The 25625-nt window shown below is 48.9% G+C and overlaps 1 protein-coding gene across 4 annotated transcripts; it reads left to right on the top strand.

The window, feature by feature from the left end:
- The first annotated feature begins 5221 nt into the window (after positions 1-5221).
- SALL4 (spalt like transcription factor 4) lies at positions 5222-25247 on the top strand. Of its 4 annotated transcripts, none has more exons than XM_039230020.1 (4): positions 5222-5545; positions 17100-19436; positions 20334-20614; positions 23142-25247. In XM_039230020.1, the coding sequence occupies exons 1-4, from the start codon at positions 5416-5418 to the stop codon at positions 23559-23561; spliced, it is 3168 nt and encodes a 1055-aa protein (XP_039085951.1). In that variant the 5' UTR covers positions 5222-5415; the 3' UTR covers positions 23562-25247. The 4 variants fall into 4 exon arrangements, with proteins under 4 accessions (XP_039085951.1, XP_039085954.1, XP_039085953.1 ...); XM_039230023.1 differs by having other exon boundaries at positions 17100-18116; XM_039230022.1 differs by lacking the exon at positions 5222-5545 and adding an exon at positions 7424-7491.
- The last annotated feature ends 378 nt before the right edge of the window (positions 25248-25625 follow it).

Genomic DNA, 25625 nt, shown 5'->3' on the forward strand with positions numbered 1-25625 from the left:
AAAGACTAATTGGAGCAGGAAATTGTTCGATACCAATTTGGGACTGATAAAATGGCGACAAGCAGAGAGATATCGAAATGAGGGAGGGGGAATATCATTAGTTAAGCGGTGATTATTGCAATTAGCCAGACTTTTGCAACCATAAATCATCCCAACGGAGGGGCTCTGGGCCAGGACATTCAGAAAAGTGGACATTTGGCCCCATAATAGAGCACTCCCGGTGAATTACAAGCATGATTTCTTAGGCGATTTTAGCTCAACTTCTAAATCTCTAAAATGTGAAGAGTTCCTTCCAGAAGTAAAGCCTTCCATGAGGCGGGCAGATATCAAATCGATGAGAGTCCATAGCCTCCAAGAGGTTGATCCATGCTGAGAAAAAAGGCCACTCTTTCTACTTCCGGAATCCGAACCTTACATTTCCCAAATTATAGCAGCTGTAGTTACCATGCAGGTCCACGTGGCCGTTTCCTGGCATGAGTAATTAGAGACCCAAAGGGGCACACTTCGGTGGTGGCAGATCATGATTTATGGACACACCAGCCTTCCCACTTCAGCCTTTTCAAGCTTATGATGCTGGGAATCCCACATAGGAAAAAAAAAACAAAACATCGCCATATTTATGGCCCTTTCAATTATAGGGATAACCAAATATCTAATTGCTTTCCTAAAAACAGCTTCATTTAGGTATGCTTTCCATATCAAAATTCGCCCACTGTAAGTATACAGTTCGATACTTTTTAATAAACTACTACAATCGGGCAGCCATCAGTTTGCAATTGCCTTTTTTCCCCAATTGTGACGAAATAAAATAAAATTTCCTTCACCTAAGGACGGTTAAGATGGTGAAAGTTTACCATCAGGTGTGCTGTTCAGTGGTATTAAGAACATTCACATTACTGTACAATCTCTAAATCTCTTTCCATCTTGCAAAACTGAAACTGCATACCCATTAAACAACTCCCCACCCCCCTCACTAAGTACCTCCTATAAGTGGAATCGAATGGTATTTGGCTTTTTGTGACTAGCTTATTGCCTTTAGCATAAGGTCCCCAAGGTTCATCCATGTTGTAAGCTGTGTCGGAATTTCTCTCATTTTTAAGGCGGGATTTATTTCTTTGTATGTGCACACCACATTTGATGTATCCATTCATCTGTTGATACATCCTTGGGTGGCTTCCAACTTTTAGCTACTGTGAATAACTGCTGTTATAAACATAGGTGTACAGAGATCTCTTCAGGTCCCTGGTTTTTTATTCTTTTGGGCCCATACCCACAAATGGAAATGCTACATCGTATGGTAATTCTACATTTCATTTTTTGAGGAATCACCACACTGTTTCATACAGTAGCTGTGCTCATTTACATTCTCACCAATAGTAGTTGCCTTTTAACACTGTATTTTTATATTCAGGCCTGCAACGTCATGTACTGTTGATGGATTCATTCATTATCGTCATGACTTCTGTGTTTCACTGCCATGGCTAAGTGCTAGGGACTCGGCGGTGAAGGGGTCTGCCTTAATGCAGCTGGCACTGTGAAAAACAAGCAGCAGACAGGCATACGATGAACTCTATAAGCATACATTTTGAACCGTGCTATAAAAGGAAAGAATTAGAAGACAGATAGTTGTGACCCGATGTGGACGAGGAGAGGAGGGGTTCGGCGGGGAACTCTGAAATGAGTCTGCAAGCTTAGTGGGAAAGGGCCAGGTGAAGCGGACGTGGGAGTTTTGCAGAACGGGGTAGATGCCCTGAGTGCAATGGGGACCTAGACTCTTTAACTGGAAAGTCATAGAATTCATACATTCGGCTTGCACTTGTCAGTACCCACAAGGCGCTGACAGGAGCTCTGAGCTTGTTTTCCCATCTCAAAACAGGAATAAAAAAGGATTTTAATTAGGATGCCATAGGATTATGTTCTCTTTGACAGCAAAGCCTCAGTTTTTATAGAGTCCTTCCCGGAAAGAACAAGAAATGAATTTCCCGGGACACCTGGGTGGCTCAGTCGGGTAAACACCCGACACTTGATTTTGGCTCAGGTCATGATCTCACAGTTGGTTTCGTGGGATTGAGCCCCACGTCAAACTCTACACTGATGGTGAGGAGCCTGCCTGGGAGTCTCTCTCTCCCTTTCTGTCTGTCCCCAGCCTCCACCCCCACCCCTGCATGGTCTCTCATTCTCAAAATGAATGAATGAATGAATGAATGAATGAATGAATGAATAAGCATTTAAAAAATTTCCCAACATGGGGCGCCTGGGTGGCTCAGTAGGTTAAGTGTCCGACTTCGGCTCAGGTCATGATCTCACGGTTCGTGGGTTTGAGCCCCGCGCCTGACTCTGTGCTGACGGCTCAGAGCCTGGAGCCTGCTTCGGATTCTGTGTCTCACTCTCTCTGATGCTCCCCTGCTCACGCTGTCTCTATCTTTCTTTCAGAAAGAAATAAAACATTTTTAAAAAAGGTTAATATTTAAAATAAATAAATAAAAAATTTCCCAACAATGTCTGCCTGGGGCAGTGAGAATGATTGGATTATATAAACCCAGTCACCTAAGAAAAGCTTAATATCATCCCCTGCTTTGATCTTTTTTTTTTTTTTTTTTTAAGATTTTTTTGAGAGAGAGAGAGCACGAGTTGGGGAGAGAAGCGGTGGGGGAGAGAGAGAGATCTTAAGCAGGCTCCACACTTAAGCAGGCTCCACACTCAGCATACCCAACTTGGGGCTCCATCCCACAACCCCGGGATCATGACCTAAGCCTAAATCAAGAGTCGGACACTCAACCAACGGAATCAACGAGCGCCTCAATCCTTTTTTTTTTTTTTTTTTTTCTAACTCTGGTCCCACCCAGGTCTTTTGGTTGTTTAAGGAGTATTAAATAATCAGAAAAATTACCTTTGATTAGGGAGTTGCCTATAGCCTTCCCCTCCACCCTGCTCTAGAGGCTTTACCTCCTGCCCCTGGCTTCTAGGAGCAGCTCACTGTTGGAGGCAGATTCAAAACATGTACTGCCTTTTTCTTTTCTTGACACGGTATTCGTGGAAGGTTTCCATTTGAGGCAAGTCTCTCCTGGATTTTACCTGTGGGATTTACTACAGACCCTGGGATTTGCCAGGACATGCTTCATTTAACATGTTTTCTTTTACCACAATTTTTTCTTGTTCAGTCATCTTGTCTATATTCAGCTTCAGCCGCGTGACAGGTCTGGGGATATGTTAAGAATTTTGGAGCTGGGTTTAGGGATTGGCCCCCAGCTCAGACACTTCCTAATTAAGTCACCTCACATCTCTGTGCCTCAGTTTCCTCATTTTCCAGATGGACAAAGCCATGCTGACTTCCCTGGGAAGATAAAATGAGGGAGTGTGCATTTAGTGAGTCCGCAGCATACAGTAGGGCTCAAGCAATAATTGTTATTATCATCACTTGGAGACACGGGAGGTACAGTTTTACGACCTTGTTCTAAGCAGAAATGATGAAACTATCATCAACTAAAAGAAATAAATATAAGCAACCAGTCTTCAATGAAGTTTTCCTTGAACCACTAATATGTCTTGAACTGTAAACCTATTTTGTACATTCATTTAGATTTGTCAATTACACCTCCCACCTCACTATGTTAAACAGAAAAGGTGTTGGGAATAGAAGTAAATTAGTCAGCAAGGCAGGCGTTAATTGGCCTTTTTCCTCAGTATGAGAATTCTAAATGGCTTCTATGTATTATTAAACCAAATGCTTACCTTCACAACTTTGGCCATTGACCGTAATTCTATCTTTTTTGCTTTAGGGGACTTACATAAAACAATGCAAAACATTTTCAAACAGCGATTCAAACACTGGAGGTTAACCTTCCTTCAGTTAGTTTTTATTGATGGCCACGAATATCAAAAAGATGATCGACCTGATTTATTCGCCGCCTTGGGATGTCCAAACACCCAGGTGAATGTATTTATGAGCCCGGCATTCTAGTTTGCTTGCGTTTCTGATGAGCTTACAAGAAACTCTTACAAGCTGGGAACTTGACAGATGACTAATCGAGAAAATGTAAGGCACAAATGTGGATGGTTACAGTTGCACAGTCTCTTACAATGGAGCAAATGCCAAATAAAGACGCAGGCCCAAAGGCATCATATGGAAACACCAATCGAAGACTTAGAAGGCTGCAAATTTCATCTGTACTCAACATTTATTGAGCATTTATGTTGAACAAGGTGGTGGAATTAAAGACGTATTTACTGTATCGATATATATGTTTGTAATATGCACGCTCAGTTTTAGAAAATGCCAGGCATCCCCATGTCAGGATGAGACAATCACTTTGAACTATACCCCTTTTCCATAATCAAGTGCTGCAAAAAATTTCAATAATGATTAGGTTACTGACCACAGTTCCTCTATCAGAACTCATTGCTATTCCATGGGAGATGATGTTAAGAGCATTGTCTCTGTAATAAAATATGATGTTATCAGACATTTATGGCTTGTGGGGGGAAAAAATGCAATTGCTTGCTATTTTGATATTATCTCTGACTACACTCGCCTTTAATCTGCCTTTGCTGTATTTAGTATCCAGTCGTTTTAGAGTGAAAATAAACCCCCAAACCAAAAATCAAGGTCGCACTGCAACAACAAATGAATCTTTGTGAATATGAATTTAGTATTTAAAGGAAATAAACCATGGTTGGGGGGGAAATCATCTGAAATTCTGGAAAGTCCAGTGCCACGTTAAGAGCAGGGATGGATTGGAAAGGTTGAATAAAACACCAATTTCATTATTCTTCAGACATCTCGAAATTCAATTTAAGCACTTCAATCAAAATAAGGTGGTAGGAGACACGGGTCATATCTCAGTTTTTTGTTTGTAACTTTTTTCGGTAGATGTAAAACTTGAGCCAAACTATTTCACTGAAAAGACCTTCCACCCTTGGCTTGCGCGGATATCAACCTTACAAAAGTAATTTTTGGAGCACACTACCAAACACGCTCGTTCCGAAACTTCTACGGGAGCTCCTAGTTTTTCATAAGCACACAATTATTTTTATTCTTCTCCCCATGGACTCGGATACTGGAGCGAGGATGGGTCCCCCTCTGATTTCGTGCGCGATCTAGCCAATCTGAGCCCGGATGCTAATTAGTTGCGCTCCCCCGATGAACACGCCTTTGTCGCATGTAGGGCCGGACTACAAAGCCCAGAATGCCTCGCCCCTCCCTGATCAATGAGGGCTTATTTAAATGATCTCTGAGGTCTTGGACCCAGGCCAATCAGCTGTCAGGGCTCATGATAAATCGCAATGCATTATTGATAATAATAATTACTGGGACATGCGCGTTCTGGCCGAAGGGGGGTAAATTTCCCAACTCCAGGAATTTGTGGCGGAGTGGGCAAATCACCGCGGCTCTCCAGGCGGCCCGATGCTCGCACCATGTCGAGGCGCAAGCAAGCGAAACCCCAGCACATCAACTCCGAGGAGGACCAGGGCGAGCAGCCGCCGCAGCAGCCGGCCGCCGAGTTCGCGGATGCGGCCCCAGCGGCGCCGGCGGCCGCGGAGCCGGGTGAGCGGGGCCGGGGGCGCGCGCCGGGGGCGTGCGGGGTCGCGGGTGTCCGCGGGACCCTCCAAGGCGCGAGCCTGGGCGGGGGCGGGGGGGGGGGCGCGCGGCTTCCAGCGCAGATTCTGGAACCAAGATCCGGGGGCTCCGTCCTAGAGCAGAGTCACCCTCACCCCCCCACCCCCCGCACCCCTCCCTTGTTAATTTTACACTTTGGCCGCTTCCCTCTCGTGTAAGTTTCGCCCCCAGGTCTCGCTCCTCTTGTAAGAGTGACCCCCCACCCCCACCCCCTCTGCCCCTCTTACTCCTGAGAGGTTCCCTTCTCGTTCCCGGCCGCTCTCTTAATTGGTTCCACTCCCCTCGCTGGTAACCTCCCCCCCACTTGTAACTTAGGTTCCCTCCCTCCCTGGCGCCGCTTTTAAAAGAAAGACCCCGAGGGTCCCCACCTTTTCCTTCGCCCCTGGGGGTCTTTTCTTGGAGGCTCGACCAGGGGCGCACCCCTGGAAGACCCCCCCGGCGGGAGGGCGATCTGTTGCGCGCGCCCCTCGCGGGCCGAGCGGGGGGAGGGGGCGCGACCTCTCCCCACCTCCGGGAGCTGGGGTGCGGGCCCCCCGCTCTGTGGAGGGGATCGGAGGGCCCGAGGAGGTGGCGGAGAAGGGCACAGGGTTGCCCCCTTTCGAAATTTATTTGGGGTTTTGACTTTTTCTCCCTGGGCTTTGCCGCCTCCCGATCTTCGCCCTAACCTTTGGGGCCTGACCTCCAGCCATCTTTGATTTCCGACTTCCTAAAAATAACCGAGGCGAGCGGGAGGGGTGCAGGCCCCCAGGGGTCGGGGGCGCGGGCGCGCGGGCGCCCCTCCGGGGTGCACCCGCCTGGCGTTTTGCGGGGCTTTTCTGGGGCGCCCGGCTTGCAGCAGCGCGCCCCAGGGGCCAGAGGGGAGAGGTCGGGCCGCGGCTGGGCGGGCGAGCTCGCGGGGTGACCCGCCCCACGCGTCCGCCGCGAGCGTCTGCGGGGTCGCGAGGCGTTCGGGACCCCCGCCCCGCCGGGAGCGGCCGGGCCAGCTCCCCTCCTCCTGGTCACTTGGCCGAGGAGGTTGTAGAAGCGAGTCGAGCGCCCACCGTCCCCCCCCGACCTGGCCCGCCAAATTGTCGCCTGATAAGTTTTTCGCGTCCGCGTGGGGGGAGGGGGCGTTGTAGACCTCGCCGCCGGCCGGGGTGTGCGCGGCCGCCCCGGGCGCTCGGAGCCACGGCTCCGCTGGCAAGACTGGCGCTACTTTTCGGCCACCTTCCCTTTTTTTCGGGAAGGGAGTGTGATAACGTTTTCCAAGGTTGTAAGAGGTCCATGCAGTTCCCTTCTTTCCCCGCAAATAACATTTTTCCAGGGCAACGTAGAGAGATTGGCTTCGCCGGGGGAGGTTGTGCGTTTTCGGGGCGTCTGATGGCCAGGGCTGCGCGCACCCGAGGGCCCAGGAGGATGGGCTCTCTTTGTGCCTCGGGTGGGGGGGGCTGTGGGGGGGAGCATGGTGAGGCTCGTCGCCTGGCCCACCTGGAACAAAAGGGTTAACCCTCTGCCCGCCCGCTTCCTCCCAAGAGGAGGGGCGAGCTCCGGGCTCTGACCCCTCCCCTGGTTCTGCGCTGACCTCCCCATTCTCCCACCCCCTTCGTTTTTGGTGGGCGCACGCAAGTGGAGCTTTGCGAGTTGTTTAGCACCTTTTGGGGGGGGGGGTTGTGACAGGGTGGTTTCTTAAGTGAACGCTGGTTGAAGTTTGCAATCCGTGAGCCCGAGCTAGGCGTAGGGTCTCTGGCCTGGCTGTGCGCTACCTCCACGATTTGGGAGGGGGTGGGTTCACTATTGATCGTGGGGTCGGAGCGGACCGCCGGGTTGCGCGCGGGCGCCCCCTGGAGGCCCAGCTTGGAGCGGCACGCTGTGCTGAGAGGCGGGTCCCCTCGCAGGTACCGGCTCGCACCTGATGGTTGGGATGGGTCGGGGGCTGGAGATGGAGAGCGCTGGGCTGGGCCAACGGGTGGGCGCCCCTGGGGACTTAGGCCAGTTGCTAGCGCGATCCCTGGCCGAAGCTGGTGTTCTTTGCCAGGTCTTTGGAATTCTTGAAAAGAAGTCCTCGATCCTGGAAGGTGTTTGCAGAGTCCGCCGGTTGCCAGCATGGGGCAGAAGGTGGTGGCCCCAAGCATTACTTTTTAGTGGCTGCATTTTGCATTCGAGCAGCCTGTATGTATGTCCCTGTCTATATAGTATGTATACGTAGCTCTACAGAGAGATACATGTATGTGTATACACAGATCTGTATATATAGAGACATAGATATGTATAATTAATTTAAAAAAAAAAACAGATTGGGCCGGTCCTATTTTGCAAAACCAACTTGAGATCTCCTTGTAAAGAATGCAGTTCTAGAGGGAGGAAAATGGAGTTGGGCGATCAATTAGATTAAAAAATCTGCAGGTGGGCCGCGGACTCGCGCTACATACGGGAGAATTAGCATTTCCTCCAAAGAATTTCGGATGCCCTTTGTGCTAAACTGGATTACAACCATCAACGACTCAGATCCCCAAGTTTCACACAAGGGCCCAGCCCCAGTTTCTAAACTGAAACGACCTCCCCTGGCTGTAATGATTCAATGATTCGGGGAAGAGGGCACTTGGAAGTTCCTATTTTAATTGTGGGAGAGAGGGAAATCTCCTTGATCGTAGTTTTTATGTTGCAGGCCGACTTGCTGTGTTTGGATCTGAGTTTCCGATAGAGAAAGGGGCCCCTTTTGTTCCGTTAAAAAATAAATTGCACAAGTGGGTGTTTGGTCCTTTAAGCCTCTGCTGGCTTCCTCATGGGTGGGGAGTTGGGGAGCCATCTTGGGAGGCAGGAGATGGAGTTAACATTTCCTCTTTTTCAAGGACCTTAGTTTTCTTGGTAGGGTTTTAGAGATGTGCATTCCTATCAGGTATGGCTTTCAGCTGTGTGACCTGCTCGATTTCTCTGAGCTTTTGGATTTTTTTTCCTCTAGTGGAGGTAAAGAGTCTTGCTCAGATGATTTCAACCACAGAGACCCAACTGTGCTGGGAATGTGACGAGTAATTAGTTTTGTTCAAAATAGCCATGTTTTCCATTTTATTTACTTACTGTGTCGAGATGGGTGTGAACTGCTAATTGAGATGATCTGCAGATTTAACTGCAGCCTACGAGGCTGGAGACCTCAAGTACGTTATCTTATTTAATTCTCATTTTTACGAAACCATGGCTCCAGTTGAAATGGCTTGCTCACAGTTGATTCTGGCCATGCTGCAAATCCAAGGGGCTGTTTTTATCATTGGTTATGGGATGGGATTTTTCTATCACTTCCTTTGAGGAAGCCATGATGAGGGGTCGGCTGGTTTAATGTTTGAGATGTGCCTTTTTGGACTTTGGATTAAGGGGTCCATGGGAAGGGAGTTCGAAATAAAGCAGCATTTGCATTTCATGCTCCAGGCCTTATTGCCCTGGGGAAAATGATCTGAAGCGGTCAACAAGTTCCCTTTTTTCATCAGCCCTTAACCTGTTGTACTTTTGATTCTTTAAAGAAACTTCCAAACCATTTTAAAAGTCTCTAAATCCAGACAAGTTCAGCATTTCCAGTCACTACCATCCCTTTTTGTTTTTTCTCCTCAAATGAATTTCACGTCTATGTCAGTCTTTGTTCTGAAGGGACTCGGAAGGAGAAAATAAAACCCCCTGCCTGCATGGAGTTTACAAGCTTGCTTAAAAGATGAGCTCCAGTTGAGGGAAAATAGGACATATCTCTTCATGTAAATAGCAGAACTCATGCTTTCCCAGAGATTAGAGCCCTTTTTGATTCTTGGACTGTTTTTTTCCCTTTTCAGCAGAGCCCCTGAATTTTGATCCAAGACTGTTTGGAACAAGTTTTTAGCTCTTAATTAAGTAGAATTTAATTATAGCTCTACTTTGCCAACCATGAATTGAATTAAAGCCATGTTACTTAAAGTGTTTCTCGGATTGCTGAATTGAGATGTAAAATTAAACTGGTAAATGGGCACTTTCTTTCAACTGGTTCAAAGGACATCTCCATTTCCTTTTGTTTTTTTGGTAAGCAATTATCCTGTGGGTGGGGGAGGGTCGAAGATAGTGTATACTTTAGATAATCTACTCATTGTGGTTCTTTTAATATAGGAATGGGGAAAAAAGATAAGCTTGAGTCATAATGCTTTGCTCAAGATTATACAGGTTTTATTTTTGAAGCATTTTCAAGTCTCCAGAATGTGATTGGCTTCTAGTAGATGAGCTTTTCTTCTATACAATAGTAAGAGTATTTTCTATCCATTTGGCAGTGATTGAATCTAAGACCCCTGCTGGGTTTACTGCATTCTTCCAACTTATTGGATAACTAGATGCTGAGAGATAACATTCCTAAAATTCGGGAGTGGGGGCGGGGTGGAAAGATGGAAGAGCTAGTTGCTGGGTAATCTCTCTCAACTTTGCTTTTCCCTTTTGAGAAGGGCTAACGTGAGCATACCCAGCAATTGTTCATAACCAGAGTCCTCTTACTCTCTGGCAAATACGGATCCGGTATTTACCCAGTATTTGCCGGTGGTGGTCTGGACGTAGAAGCACTTTTTACTGCACAGGACTTCAGAGCTGCTGTTTTAGGACCCAAGTGGGATGTTGCTCGTATTGCATCTAGGCTACAGAAGAGGCCAGGCTGTGTATACAGTGAAGGCAAGCTGGTATTCAGGCTGTAAATCACTCTTGGAAACTGTTAGATCCTTCTAGTGCAGGGAGCTTAACCTTTTTTGTGCCATAGATGCCTTCTCAGCAGAATGTATTTCAATGCGAAAAATAAAAGGCCTCGAAATACCAAGGAAATGGACTACCTTGAAATAGACTTCTTGAAGACACTTGTGATTGTGACTCTTTATGAACACATTAAATAAGATCAGCACGGCCGGTCAGGTAACTACGAGAATTTCTAGTCATGCCACGGCATCCACATTATAGGAAAATATCTGCACTCTGTTGATGACGAAGTTACAGGCTCTGCAGATACCACTGTTTTCTACATTTCAAATGGAAAGAGATGTTAAATTTTAGTTCAGATTAGCGAGAATAAAGATCTCTCTTTTTTTTCCTTACCTAATTTCACGGACTCTAGTTTAAGCATGCTGGTTTCGAACCTGTTTTCAGTGAGGGAATATTATCCCCGAGGGAGGGGGCGTGGTGAGCAGGGGGGGGCAGAAAATGTGATTTCAGTGGTTTGTGGCCTTCTGAAGGACCATAGTGCATAAACACACATAATATATTTGTGGTATTAAAATTTAATGGGGGAGTCGGTGATTAGGAAAGAAGCTTTAAAAGCCTCCATAGAAGGATGAAATGAAAGTTGAGGAGCTCTGTTCTGAAAGAAAGAAACGACAGCACCAAGTTAAGAGCTCTTCTAAATAGTACTTAAACATCCAGTCCCTGATCTTCTTTTCCTGGTTAGTCGTTGGTTACTTTGAGCCACCTAATTATTTCTGCTCCGGCCTCAGTTTCCACATCATTAAATTGGGAACGAAGACTCTTCTTTGATTATGTGACTGCAGAGATGGAGATAAGATGCCCGAGCCTGAAGCGTGTATTTCGTTGCTTGTGGAAGGTGTTGGTCGCTTGCTTTTGCAAGGTAGAACGGGCATTCTTGCATGGCTGCACTGGGAGTTATACCAGAAGTTAGAATTGCGGATCCAAGGGTAGGAATATTCTAAGTAAAAAAAAAAAAAATTTAATGTTTACTGATTTTTGAGAGAGAGGGACACCCAGAATCTGAAGCAGGCTCCAGGCTCTGAGCTGTCAGCACAGAGCCTGACAAGGGGCTCGAACTCCTGAGCCTCACAAGCCGCGAGATCATGACCTGAGCTGATGCTTAACCGACGGAGCTCCCCAGGCATCCCAGGAACATTGCTAATTTAAAGGAGAGCATAGTACAAAAAAGCGTATACTTGAAAAATTTTCTCTTCCACCCTCAATCCCCAGGCACGCACCCTAAGAGCTAGAAAGCCTCCGGGAAACAAATTTTTTCTTTTAGAAAAGTTCCGGGTAACAAATTTGTATCTTTATCCACAAGCACAGATGAGACCACAAGAGAGATACATCCCGCTCTCTACCCATTTTTCCTCCCCTTGAAATAAACCTTGGGCATTTTTCCTCCGGAGCAGCACATGTAACAGATCTGCTTTTATTTTTGTAGGTGACCAAGGGGTCCCCTCCCCCCTCCTTTTTTTCCTGTGCCCTGGTTTATTTAACCAGAACCTTACTGCTTGACCAGAGTGCATCTGTTTTTGTTTTTGTTGTTTGTTAATATGAGAGATGTGCCCTTGTGTTACACGAAGTAAATTCCTCACCAGGGTGAAAGGAGATTCGTGCTCACATGATGCAGCCCTGAGTTCTCTGCAGGAGCCGGATCCTTTTTTACGCATCTACCAACACTGCGTATTTTCCTCCCAAAAAAACCTTTTACGTTTTTTAAAAAAGTTCTGCTTGGGGCACCTGGGTGGCTCAGTCAGTTAAGCATCTGACTTTGGCTCAGGTCATGATCTCACAGTAGTGGGTTTGAGCCCCGCGTCGGGCTCTATGCTGACAGCTCAGAGCCTGGAGCCTGTTTCAGATTCTGTGTCTCCCTCTCTCTCTCTGACCCTCCCCTGCTCCCGCTGTCTCTCTCAGAAATAAATAAAACATTAAAAATTTAAAAAAGAAAAGGTTTCTTCTCCCCAAAAGAAGTTTCCATTAAATAAATAAACAAATAAATAAATTTGAAAGTTCTGCTTTTTCAAGTTCTTGACACATAATTGCCAGGATTGCTTTTCCAGAAAGAGTGCCACTCGGAAAGCGTGGAGATAGATACTGTATTCTGGGAATTGACGTGTGTGTTTACAAATTTCAAAAAAATTTTTTTTATGTTTGTTTTTGAGAGACAGAGCACAAGTGGGGGAGGGGCAGAGAGAAGAGGAGACTCAGAGTCCGAAGCAGGCTCCAGGCTCTGAGCTGTCAGCACAGAGTCCGTCGCAGGGCTCGTACCCACGAACTGTGAGATCATGACCTCAGCCGTAGTCGGACGCTTACCCGAGTGAGCCACCCAGGCGCCCCTACAAATATTTTTAACTTGATTCTTGAAATGTCAGAAGGAAGTACTTCCCTGTTGAGCTCCACCTAGACGTAGAAAGGGTATATTGTCTCCTAACTTATTTTTTTTATTTATTTGTTTTTTTAAAAATTTAATGTTTATCTTTGAGAGAGACAGTGTGAGTGAGCTGGGGAGGAAGGGAGGGAGACCCAGAATCCGAAGCAGGCTCCAGGCTCCGAGCTGTGAGCACAGAGCCCGACTCAGAGCCCGACGTGGGGCTCGGACGCTGAGATCATGACCTGAGCTGAAGTCAGACGCTTGATGGACTGAGCCACCCAGGCGCCCCATACACTGTCCTAGCTTTTTTTTTTTTTTTTTAAATTTCTAGGAGAGAGAGAGAGAGACAGCATGAGCAGGGGAGGGTCAGAGAGAGAGGGAGTCACAGACTGAAGCAGGCTTCAGGCTCTGAGCTGTCAGCACAGAGCCCGACGCGGGGCTCGAACCCACGAACCGTGAGATCATGACCTAAGCGAGTCGGACGCTTAACCGACTAAGCCACCCAGGTGCCCCATTGTGTCCTAGCTTTTAAAGTGACTTCTGGGGGTGCCAGGAAGATGGCAGTGTGCATCCCAGTCTCCTTTCCCCTTTGCCAACCTGACCTTCAGGCCTTTCTGTCCTCCATAGGGGGTCTTTGAGGGGAAATACAGTGGCAATCTCAACAGAAGAAATGTAGTAGGAGGTATAGGCACCAAGAAGGATCTGGGTGCTGTTGCCTGGCTTTAATATTGGCCCTGCAGTTTATCAGATGTATTACCTTGGGCAGATCCATGTCTCCTGTGCCTCAGTTTCCCCCTCTGTTACATAATAGCCCCTACCTCATAGAGTTGTTGATAACCTATAAATTGTTTAGAGTTACACCTAGATGGGGGCCCAGGGTGACTCAGGAGATGGAGCCCCGAGTTGGGCTGTGCGCCGACAGCATGGAGCCTGCTTGGAATTATCTCCCCCCACCGCCCCTCCCATGCTCTTGCTTGCTCTCTCTGGCGCGCTCTCTCTCTCTCTCTCTTTCCTAAAATAAACTTTTAAAAAAGAATTAGGCCTAGCACATAGTAAGTACTCAAAAGCTATCTATGACTTTTTTTTTTTTAATGTTTATTTCTGAGAGAGAGAGAGCCAGCGTGAGCAGGGGAGGGGCAGAGAGAGAGGGAGATACAGAATCCAAAGCAGGCTCCAGGCTCCCAGCTGTCAGCACAGAGCCCAACGCAGGGCTCGAACCCACGAACCGTGAGATCATGACCTGAGCCGCAGTCAGTCGGACGCTCAACCGACCGACCGACCGACCGGCCGACCAACCAAGCCACCCAGGCTCCCAGATCTATGACTATTTTTGTGTTGCCCTGAGCAAGTCACAATACTTAGTTTGTTTTTCTTGGGGCCAGTATTTAATAGGATTAAATGATACACAATGGGGCACCTAGAAGTCCCTAGTCCAAACTGTAGCAGGATCTAAGGCTCATTTTTTCAGGGTTGGATGGCTAGCGCCCCTACCTCACACACAGTAGGGGGTGGGAACTGTTAGTGGGGCATCGGCTGACCATTGTTCTAAGTTCTCCCACAGCCTTAGTTGCCCAGCATAACCATTGAGCCATTAGAGATAAAAGAGCTGGAGAAACTAATGTTCGATGAACACCCACAATATCTGCACTTTCCCCGTATCCCACCCAGGATGGTTCCAGGCACGTGAGTGGTACTTGGCTCCTTTGTTAAGTTAATCGCGTCACGCAACCCAGGCATATCTACCTTATGAGGGTGTCGTGGTCTGCATGTTTCAGGCAAATTCGGATGGTAAGGCTACCATGTTATCAAACCTGTTTACAGGGGAATGCTGGATCAGCCCTCACGTGATTCCCTACCCTGGCCACACCTGTTAATGGTTGTTGGCTCTTTCTCCTTGGCCCACCCCCCACCCATACACACCTTGCAAACTGCATATTACCGGGTCTAAAATGTGTAAAGCTTAGGCCACCTTATATAAATTTTAAAAGAGAAATAAGCTTTTTTTCTTTTTTCTTTTCAAGATGAATTGCTCCTTCCTACTGAGGGTCACCTGTCAAAAAAAAAACCCATAGTTTGGGGGAGCATAATCACCCAAGAAGGAGTTGAGAAGCAAAATTCGTTTGCTTTAGGAAGCAAATAATTTAGCTAAAAGTAATGTATATCTTTCTTGGCCTTTCCTCCATGCATTTGTACATTTCAAACAGGTTTTAAACAAAACTGGTCACCCTTTTACGTACCGGTCAGCAGCCGGTTTCTTTCCCCTAACTTCTGTCTCCATGTCAAAGGGCATAGAAGTTCCTACAGTTTTTGGTCTATGGGTGAATCAAAATTTACTTTTGCTGCTGTAAACATAAAAAGAAATTCCCTTCTTCGATGGATCTTTGTATGTTTGTGCAATTATTTGTGTGACTTAGATCTGTATGGCTACAGGTTGCTGGCTCTGAGGTATACCCCGTCTATGAGCGGGTGGGGTGTACATAGATTTGGAGAGTCAGGAGATGAAAGCAATAAAGGACCCAGGCATCCAGATAAAGCAGTCCCCAAGGTGGGCATTGTATTTTTTTTTATTATTTTTTAATGTTTTCATTTGTTTTCGAGAGATACAGTGTGAGCGGGGAAGGGGCGGGGAAAGGGGAGCCACAGGATCTGAAGCAGGTTCCAGGCTCTGAGCTGTCAGCACAGAGCCCGATGTAGGGCTCGAACTCAAGGAACTGTGCAATCCTGACCTGAGCCGGAGTGGGACGCTCTACCGAGTGAGCCACCCAGGTGCCCCCAAGATGGGCATTTTAATGTGCAGGCTATCATTAACCCTGAAGGAAATAGTACCTAATCTACACACACACACACACACACACACACACACACACACACACACGGAAATCCACAGACCAATCCTTTTTAGGAATGTAACTGTCCAGAATTGATCCTGCGTGTTTAATTTCAGATATATAACAGTAGTAGAAGGTGCAAGTCCAGGGAGAGGAGTGAAACCCTTCATTCCCATCCCCTCTTTCCATTCTGGGGCTTCTCTCATTATCTGTAAGGTCATTGAAGTCTTTTTCTGTGGTCATGCCTTCCTTGAAATGAGATCTTTTGTCAGTGTCTCCTATGAAAGTATTTCTGGGACCATCTGCTTTAGCCCTTCCAGTCTGAATGTACCCGGTGTGCATTTCTCCGTATTTTCAGTAAATTTGTCGCTGCTGTCGTTGTGGGCATCTTTAAAGTGGGAAGGTGACTTGTTAAGCTGAATCAGAATGATTTACTGCAATTTCGCTTTCGGTGGCCCCAGGATGGAGATTAGGAGCCCTGGTTTGAGCAGGTTTCCAATGTCATTTGTATTGACTCCTTGAAGTTCATTTGCCTTTGCAGGCAGACGCATGTGGGGCGCAGAGCTCTAAGGGGATTATTTTAATAATAAATTGTGAGTTTCCTAGGATTGCCATAACAAATTGCTGCGAATTAGATGGCTTAAAGCAAAAGAAATTTAGGGGCCCCTGGGTGGCTCAGTAGGTTAAGGGTCTGACTCAAGCTCGGGGGGTCGAGCCCTGGGTCAGGCTCCGTGCTGACAGCTCAAAGCCTGGCACCTGCTTCAGGATTCTGTGTCTCCCTCTCTTCTCTGCCCTGACCCCTCTCAAGCTCGGTCTCTCTCAACAATAAACAAACATTTAAAAAAACTTTTTTAAAAACCCAGAAATTTAGGGGCGCCTGGGTGGCTCAGTCAGTAAAGCATCTGACTTTGGCTCCTGTCATGATCTCACGGATCGTGGGTTCGAGCCCCGTGCCGGGCTCTGTGATACTGACAGCTCAGAGCCTGGAGCCTGCTTTGGATTCTGTGTCTCCCTATCTTTCTCTGCCCCTCCTCTGCTCACTCTGTTTCTCTCTCTCAAAAATAAATAAACATTAAAAAAAAATTGTTAAAGCCCCAGAAATTTAACCTTTCTGGAGTCCAGACATCTGAAATGGAGCCATCAGTGGGGTCAGTTCCTTCTGGAGACTCTGAGGAAGAAACCATTTCAGGCCTCCTTTCCACCTTCTGATGGCTTCTCACAATCCTTGCATATAGCCCTGTAAATCTTTGGCGTGGCTTTATTCTGTTTCATCTCTTCTTTCCCCTCTTTAAGAACAGCAGGCATCAGGGTAGGGACTCCCCCCAATTATATTTGCAAAGACCCTGTTCCGAACAAGGTCACATGCACAGGTATTGGCTATAACGACTTGGACTTAACCTTGGGGTGGGGGGAGGGGGGCCACAATCCAACCCCCTACCTAAGTTCCCCTCTACACTCCTCTGCCTGCTGGACACAGGTCACCAGGGCCTCTGCATTGTGAGTCGTGGCTCTTCCCTAGACGTTGCCCCACGTCCCATGTCGGGCAGAATTCTTAGCTTCTTCTCTCTTGTCCCAGGCGCTCCGATGAACCACCCCGGGAATGGCCACGAAGCCAGCAGGGCTGGGATGTCAGGCAAAAGGCCCCGTCGGGAGGAGACGCACGTCTGCGAGAAATGCTGCGCGGAGTTCTTCAGCCTCTCCGAGTTCTCGGAACATAAGAAAAATTGCACTAAAACCCCCCCTGTCCTCATCATGAGCGACAGCGAGGGGCCAGTGCCTTCGGAAGACTTCTCCGGGGCGGTGCTGGGCCACCCGCCACCCAGCCCGGGCAGCAAGGGCAGCCCCAGGGAGGAGGGCGGCAGCTCGGGGGACGCCAGGGAGAAGCCGGGCGTCGAGCCTGTCGTGTTCCTGAAGACGGGGACCGCGCCGCCCGCGCCCCAGGACCTCGGCTACTTACCCAAGGGCAAAGTGGCCAACACGAACGTCACCCTGCAGGCGCTGCGGGGCACCAAGGTGGCCGTGAACCAGCGCAGCGCGGACGCGCCCCCGGCCCCCGGGCCCGGCGCCAGCAGCCTCCCGTGGGTCCTCGAGCAGATCTTGTGCCTCCAGCAGCAGCAGCTGCAGCAGATCCAGCTCACCGAGCAGATCCGCGTGCAGGTGAACATGTGGGCCTCGCACGCCCTCCACTCCGGCGCGGCGGGAGCCGACGCCCTCAAGACCTTGGGCAGCCACGTGTCCCAGCAGGTGTCTGCGGCCGTGGCTTTGCTCAGCCAGAAAGCCGGAAGCCAGGGCCTGGCCCTGGACGCCCTGAAACAAGCCAAGCTACCTCACGCGAACGTCCCCGCCGCGAGCGGCGCCGTGTCCCCGGGGCTGGCGCCCTTCGCCCTGAAGCCCGACGGCGCGAGGGTGCTGCCGAACGTGGTGTCGCGTCTTCCCGGCGCCCTGCTACCTCAGGCCCCCGGCTCTGTGCTCTTCCAGAGCCCTTTCTCCACCGTGGCGTTAGACCCGTCCAAGAAAGGGAAGGGGAAGCCACCGAACGTGTCCCCCGTGGAGGTCAGACCCAAAGACGAGGCCGTCCTCTGCAAGCACAAGTGTAAGTACTGTAGCAAGGTTTTTGGGACTGATAGCTCCTTGCAGATCCACCTCCGCTCCCATACCGGAGAGAGACCCTTCGTGTGCTCTGTCTGCGGCCATCGCTTCACCACCAAGGGCAACCTCAAGGTGCACTTTCATCGACACCCCCAGGTGAAGGCAAACCCCCAGCTGTTTGCCGAGTCCCACGACAAAATGGCAGCAGGCAATGGCATTCCCTACGCACTCTCTGTACCCGTCCCCATAGATGAGTCGAGTCTCTCACTAGACAGCAAACCCGTCCTGGTGACAGGGACCCCCAGTGGAGGGCTACCTCAGAGTCGCTTTTCAGGGACTAACCCCAAGGACCTCCTGGGCGGCCCCTTGCCCGGCGACCTGCAGCCCGGGCCTTCTCCGGAAAGTGAGGACGGAGCCCTGCTGTCGGGGGTGGGGCCAAACCACAGTTCCCCAAGGGTTGGTGGCTTCCAAGGGAGCGGGACCCCCGAGCCGGGGTCCGAGACCCTGAAGTTGCAGCAGCTGGTGGAGAACATCGACAAGGCCACCAGCGACCCCAACGAGTGTCTCATTTGCCACCGGGTCCTGAGCTGCCAGAGCTCGCTCAAGATGCATTACCGCACCCACACCGGGGAGAGGCCGTTCCAGTGCAAGATCTGCGGGCGAGCCTTCTCCACCAAGGGCAACCTGAAGACGCACCTCGGGGTCCACCGAACCACCACGTCCGTCAAGACGCAGCATTCGTGCCCCATCTGCCAGAAGAAGTTTACCAACGCGGTCCTGCTGCAGCAGCACATCCGGATGCACATGGGCGGCCAGATTCCCAACACGCCTCTGCCCGAGAACCCCTGCGACTTCGCGGGCCCCGAGCCGGGGATGCTCAGCGAGAACGGCAGCGCGGGGCCCGTCTGCCACGACGACCCGATCGAAAGCATCGATGTTGCCGAGGCCAGCCCCCAGGACGCCCCCGGTAGCTCCTTGAAGGTCCCCGCGCCACTTCCCGGCGTGCAGTCCGCCTCCCCCACTCCCGGGTTCGCCGGGACGGCCTCCCTAGACGCCCCCGGGAGGCTGGCTCCCGCTCCTCTCGCCCTGCAGCGGCAAAGCAGCAGAGAAAACGGCTCGGTGGAGAGCGACGGCCTGACCAACGACTCGTCTTCCTCGGTGATGGGAGACCCCGAGTACCAGAGCCGAAGTCCCGACGTCCTGGAGACCGTGTGCTTCCAGGCACTCTCCCCGGCCAATAGCCAGGCAGAAAGCGTCAAGTCCCGATCTCCCGATGCCGCTGGCAAAGCAGACGGCGCCGAGAACAGCCGCACTGAGATGGAAGGTGATAGAGCTTTGGATTTAACTTAGGTCCATTGTGGGCGCCCAGTCATCCCAGAGGAGCCCGGGTTGAACTTTACAAACGGACAGCGTGATCTGTGCAAAGGAGTGCTCCCTGGGAGGGCAGTGAGCCTCTCTGTACCTCTGGGTAGAGGGAAATAATAAACTCCCTCTGTCTTAGTACTCACATCTTTTTATTTATGGTGGTTAATGCAAATTGGGGATGGACAGCACCCTTGGTGGGTTTTGTTTTGTTGTTTTTTTGTTTTGTTTTGTTTTGTTTTGTTTTTTACTCTTGTGTTGGAGTCCCGGGGAGACATTCGGGTGATCTTCAGGGGATGGGCCAGCAGGAAGAAGTGGGTGCACGGCTTTTTGGCCACCGAGATAATCAGTAGTTCCTTGATCCTGAGGTCCCGCTCCCTGATGTAAGGCTCACAGGCTAATCACTCTTGACAGGGGGAGGAAGAGCCTAACCCATTTATAAACGCACATATAAATTATGGGGTTACCTGCTGAGGTCGTTAAGATTTCTTTTGAGGTAGTCTCTGCACCCACCGTGGGGCTCAAACTCCTGACCCAGAGCCCGGGAGTCGCGTGCTCCACCGACTGAGCCAGCCAGGCGCCCCTTAAAGAGAACTTTTTATGCAGGAACTTGAATTTCAGGTGTTGGTGTGCTGCCCGTACCTTTATGCCCAAACGCTGACTTTGCCGAAGTGTTTGAGTTGTCCTTCCCGGTGCAGGTCAACATGCTAAAGAGGAGAAACTGCCTCCGAGGCACACGATTCCAGAAAGCCGCTCCCAGGCTGTCAGTGGGCAAATTGTCATCACAGCTCTTTTTTCGTTTGAGAAGGAGTGAGTACAGGATGATAAAGGTTTGGGGTTTCTTTTCTCTGGATACTAGGTCGTAGCAGCCTGCCGTCAACATTTATCCGCGCCCAGCCAGCCTATGTCAAAGTCGAAGTCCCTGGTGCGTTTGTCGGACCCGCGACCATGTCCACGGGCATGACTCCTCTGTTGGCAGCCCAGCCACGCCGACAGGCCAAACAGCATGGCTGCACGCGGTGCGGGAAGAACTTCTCCTCGGCGAGCGCCCTTCAGATTCACGAGAGGACTCACACTGGGGAGAAGCCTTTCGTGTGTAACATATGCGGGCGAGCTTTTACCACCAAAGGCAACCTGAAGGTGAGTTTCTTGAGCTGTCCGCAGGGGTGGGGCTCCATGGTGAGCAGCACGTCTCCTTGCCCTTCCCCTTTCGTGATGAATTCTTCCACTAAGACCAGGTGGGATGGGGCGCCTGGGTGGCTCAGTCAGTTAAGCGTCCTACTTCAGCTCAGGTCATGATCTCATGGTTCATGGGTTCGAGCCCCATGTCGGGCTCTGTGCTGACAGCTCGGAGCCTGGCGCCTGCTTCAGATTCTGTGTCTCCCTCTGTCTCTGTCCCTCCCTGCTTGCGCTCTGTCTCTAACAATAAGCGTTTAAAAAAACAAAAGACCAGATGGGATACATACAGTATAGTCATACCTCACAGCCAGCTCTCGAAATAATTCATTAGACAGTATGTTTTCTCACATCACATCTCTGAAATCAGGATACTTCTGAAATTGGTAGTCTTTTTTTTTTTTTTTCTGATCTGCATTTGACATTTTACAAATCATGCCCTCTAGGAATAATAAGACACTAGGTCTGTTGGATGCTTTTGTCTCTTAGTATTAAATGGTTATGCTTTGGGGTAGTTTTCCCTCCAGTACCGGGGCAGATCATGACCTCTCTTGACAATAATTGAGTGGATAGGTAAAATGTAGCCTGGAAACCGATAAGTGGCACATGGTGTAATATATTGATAAATCACTTAGGGATTTGTGTGTACATCCAGACTTGATGAGTACCCCATATGTTTCATTTTCATAGTCGGCTAGGTTGAAATAAATACCAAGAGTAAACATCTCTAGGATACAGTACAGTTAAAAAGAAAAAAGGCTCCAGGTTATCATCTGTGCTTTCCAGCCTGAGCGACTGGGTCCTTCTGGAGAATAGCCTAATACCTGTTGGGAGATTCCACCTAAGATTTTTACCTGGGGAGATGGGAAGGAGACCGCCCCATAAGGCCTGAAAGTGGCCTCTGTAAGAAGAAGGGATGAGGATTGGGGACCTGGGTTTTGTCTTTGGCCCTGCCTGTGGTTGGTGGCAGATGGGTCTCTGGGTCTCTACTTCTCTCCCATGAGTGACTAATTAAATTCTTTGTGGTTCATAAAAAGGTTGAAACTTCTTAGAGTCAACCGAGGAGACTGTGTATCATTTATTTTTAAAGATTGTTTTTGAGAAAGAGTACAAGTAGGTGAGGGGAGGGAGGAACGAGAAGGTTGCACTGACAGCAGAGAGCCCAATGTGGGGCTCGAACTCACGAACTGAGAGATCTCGATCCTAGTCGATGCTCAACCGACTGAGCCACCCAGGTGCCCCCAAGCTGCTATTCTTTTAATTTTTTAGTTTAGTTGGTGAAAATGACTAGGTAAGGAGCATGAAGTGACTTCATCTCTAATACCAGCGTCTAGAAATAGAAAGCTTAAATTACTTCAGGCCCTGGGATCAGCACAGGTCTGGAGCTTTTTTCCCCCCTTCTTCTCTCTGCACAAGCTGCTTTGGGCAGATAGCTCCCTGTGCCTCAGTTTCCCAGGCATGGCAGTAATGGCAGTGAGAACTTCAGAGTGGTCCTGAAGATTAAATGCATTGTAGTCCTAAAGTGTTTCAAATTATGCCTGGAACATCTTAACAGCTTGTAGCGATTAAGAGCAAGTCACTGGTGAGCCCACTTGGTAAGAGAACTTACTTGACTTCTCAGGACGCCGGTAGAGATGAAATGAGGTACCTGAGGAACATAGTGCCCACCGCATTCTGCTGACATTTTTTTCTTAAGTTTGTTTTGAGAGAGACAATGGGGAAGGAGCAGAGAGCATTCCAAACAGGCTCCAGGCTGTCAGCACAGAGCCTGATGGAGGGCTCGAACCCACAAACTGAGATCATGACCTGAGCCCAAATCAAGAGTTGGTGCTTAATCAACTGAGCCACCCAGGCACCCCTCTTCCAACTCTTTTTAAAGAAGCTGAAAGGGATTTAGAAACTCAGAAGGCAGACTGGGAAAACAAAGAAAGGAGGCCAAATGGAAGAAGCACTATTAGCAGGAGTACCATCATCAGAAGAGCCCTTGCCTTGTCCACCACCCTAGAATCAATAGCACTCATTCCCCGTGATGGCCTTCCCTGACCACCCCATCAAGGACTTGCTTTCCAACTCTGGAGCAGTGATGACGGTCATTGACGTACTGGGTGTTTGGTATATCCGCGCCATCAGGGCAGCGGCTGTTCTATTCCAGAGTTATTTTTTTATTTTATTTTATTTTTATTTTTTAAAAAGTGTTTTATTTCTGAGAGAGAATGAGAGAGACAGCGTGAGCAGGGGAGGGTCAGAGAGAGAGGGAGTCACAGACCGAAACAGGCTCCAGGCTCCAGGCTCCGAGCTGGCAGTCAGCACGGAGCCCGATGCGGGGCTCGAACCCACGAACCGCGAGATCATGACCTAAGCGAAAGTCGGACGCTTAACTGACTAAGCCACCCAGGCGCCCCGATACCTGGAGGCTTCAGACCCGTAGGCAGACGGCTGGCTTGCTGTTAGATCCCTGTTTTGGTGGAAACCTCTTCTCCTGTTCCCCTAGGTCCACTACATGACGCACGGAGCCAACAGTAGTTCTGCGCGCCGAGGGAGGAAGCTGGCCATCGAGAACACCATGGCTCTGTTAGGGACTGATGGGAAGAGAGTCCCCGAGATGTTCCCCAAGGAAATCCTGGCCCCCTCGGTGAACGTGGACCCTGTCGTGTGGAATCAGTACACCACCATGCTCAACGGGGGTCTGGCCATGAAGACCAATGAGATCTCCGTGATCCAGAGCGGCGGCATCCCCACCCTCCCGGTTTCCCTGGGGGCCAGCTCCGTTGTGAACAACACCACCATCTCCAAGATGGACGGTTCCCAGTCCGCCCTCAGTGCCGAAGTGGAAAAACCAGGTGCTGCTGACAGTGTCCCCAAACACCAGTTCCCTCACTTCCTGGAGGAAAACAAGATCGCAGTCAGCTAAGCTCAGGAGCTCAGGAGCGCCCTTGGTGAAGGAGAAATGCAGGCAGAATGACCTCCCGAACTGGACTTTTTTTTTTTTTTTTTTTTACCTTTTTAAAAGAACCCATCCCCTCCTGTTTGTTTTCTTACTGACGTGCAAATGATGTTTACAGTTGTGATCACAACCTCAGGCAAATCCTACAATCAGATGTTATGCTGCTTTGCAGGAAAAAAATGGAAAAAAAAATGAAAAAAGAAAAACGAAAAACAAAAAAAACGAAAAAAAAGAAAAAATGCATACTAAAACAAAAACAGACTAGAATTTTTTTTTTTTTTTTAAATGTTGGAAAGAAGCGGGTCTGGCAAAGTAGCTTTGTTACTTGCGACAAACTATACATGAAACATTTGTACAACCTAGAGTAACTATTTCCAAAGAGGATCCCGGTTGTTTCCAGTTGGAGCTTCCCATAGTGGAAAAGACGACTGTTAGCTTCATTGTGGGGGGTGCTCTATACGTCCCCCCGCGGCTGTCTGTATGCGGGTACGTGGACAAGATACGGCATCTGTTTAGGGACCTGTTTTGAATGGCCCCCCAGCTCTGCACCCATCCTCCGTTCCTCCCCCCAGAATGTACTTTTTTTTTTTTTTTTTTTATAACCAAGGTTGCCAACGAATTCCAAAATTCCTTCAGCCTTGGAACCTCCGATAGAATACCCTCAGATGGACTGATTTTAGTCCTTAGGGAGTCAATGCTTGTTGCTGCTTATTTAAAAATATAGTTCGGTTGGAACCCGAGAGTGCCAATGTACTCCCTACGCTTTCCAAACGCCTCCCTCCTGAGCCACCAGGAGAGGCAGGCGCCGGTGCAGAGACCCTCAGGTGACTTACTTTGGTTCGCCAGTGCCTACCGCGTTGAAGAACTGGGTTTCCGTTCTTTAAGAAACTCATGGAAGAACATGTGTCTCATAGGTACACATACCAATTTGTACGCCTCCGAATTTGTACAGAAGTGTCCTCGGTGCAACTTAAATGCCAAGTAATTATGAAGATTGTTGTTGAGTATTGCATGAAGGCTACGAAGTTGGAACAGGCAAGTCATGGGTGTGAAAGCTTTAATTTATCTACCTCATTTATTTTTATTTTTGTAGCCATAGTCTATTTTCCTATTTCGTGACCGCTAAAGTGTTCCGATGCCCTGTCTTCAACCGGAGTTGATGTACAGCGGGAACAACTGAACATTCAAGATACCGTTATTGTTCTTCGTTTTAAGCCCCCCTCCCCCTTTTTGTATACATAATATGAAGCGAATGAGGACACCTTGCTCTAACGGTATAACAAGGAAGGAGAGAGAAAGACCTTTATTTCTGAGGGGACAAGTCTCCTTCTATGTGGAAAAGTAGACCAAGAACTGTTATCAAAAGTTTGTCTGTGTTATTGCACCTGACTTTAGGATCCAAAAAAAAAATTTTTTTTTGCCATGTTGTGCCTTTCCTCCTAAAATTGTATAAGATGAACACAATGCTAGTACCTGTTTACACTGTGAAGTGGATATTGTTACAGAGAACACACCGGAGGCTTTCTCACTGTTAAGCGAATAATGCCTTGTGAATGTATGATCTATGGAGAAACCCCTGTAGTTTTACCTGCTGATGCTGTCTGTTTTGTTGGAGAATAAATTTTGGTTGTTGTTGTTTTTTTCTTTCCCCCACCAGGTGCGTGTGTCTCTGGTTAGTTTTTACTCTACGCCTGAGGGCTCTGATCTTAACAATCCACTTGCCCTCATGATCCCCGTCCCCGGCCTTAGAATTGAAGATAGATCCAGTTCTATCCATGCTGCACCCATTTCTTTTTTTTTCTTTTTTTTCTTTTACAGTTTATTGTCAAGTTGGTTTCCATATAACACCCAGTGCTCATCCCCACAAGTGCCCTCCTCCGTGCCCATCCCCCCCTTCCCCTCCCCCCCCACCCCATCTGCCCTCAGTTTGTTCTCAGCATTCAAGAGTCTCTCTCATGGTTTGCCTCCCTCCCTCTCCCCCACTATTTTCTCCCCTTCTCTTCCCCCACGGTCCTCCGATAAGTTCCTCCT

The sequence above is a fragment of the Hyaena hyaena genome, unplaced genomic scaffold (assembly GCF_003009895.1).
Source record: "Hyaena hyaena isolate Hyena2069 unplaced genomic scaffold, ASM300989v1 scaffold_42, whole genome shotgun sequence".
Classification (NCBI taxonomy): Eukaryota; Metazoa; Chordata; class Mammalia; order Carnivora; family Hyaenidae; genus Hyaena; species Hyaena hyaena.

Excerpts from the sequence above, each read along its gene's own strand:
- SALL4 (XM_039230020.1), top strand. The coding sequence starts at position 5,416 with ATGTCGAGGCGCAAGCAAGCGAAACCCCAGCACATCAACTCCGAGGAG. Across the intron at positions 5,546-17,099 it reads GCCGGCGGCCGCGGAGCCGG|GCGCTCCGATGAACCACCCC; the intron begins GTGAGCGGGGCC and ends CTCTTGTCCCAG. Across the intron at positions 19,437-20,333 it reads CAGCCGCACTGAGATGGAAG|GTCGTAGCAGCCTGCCGTCA; the intron begins GTGATAGAGCTT and ends TCTGGATACTAG.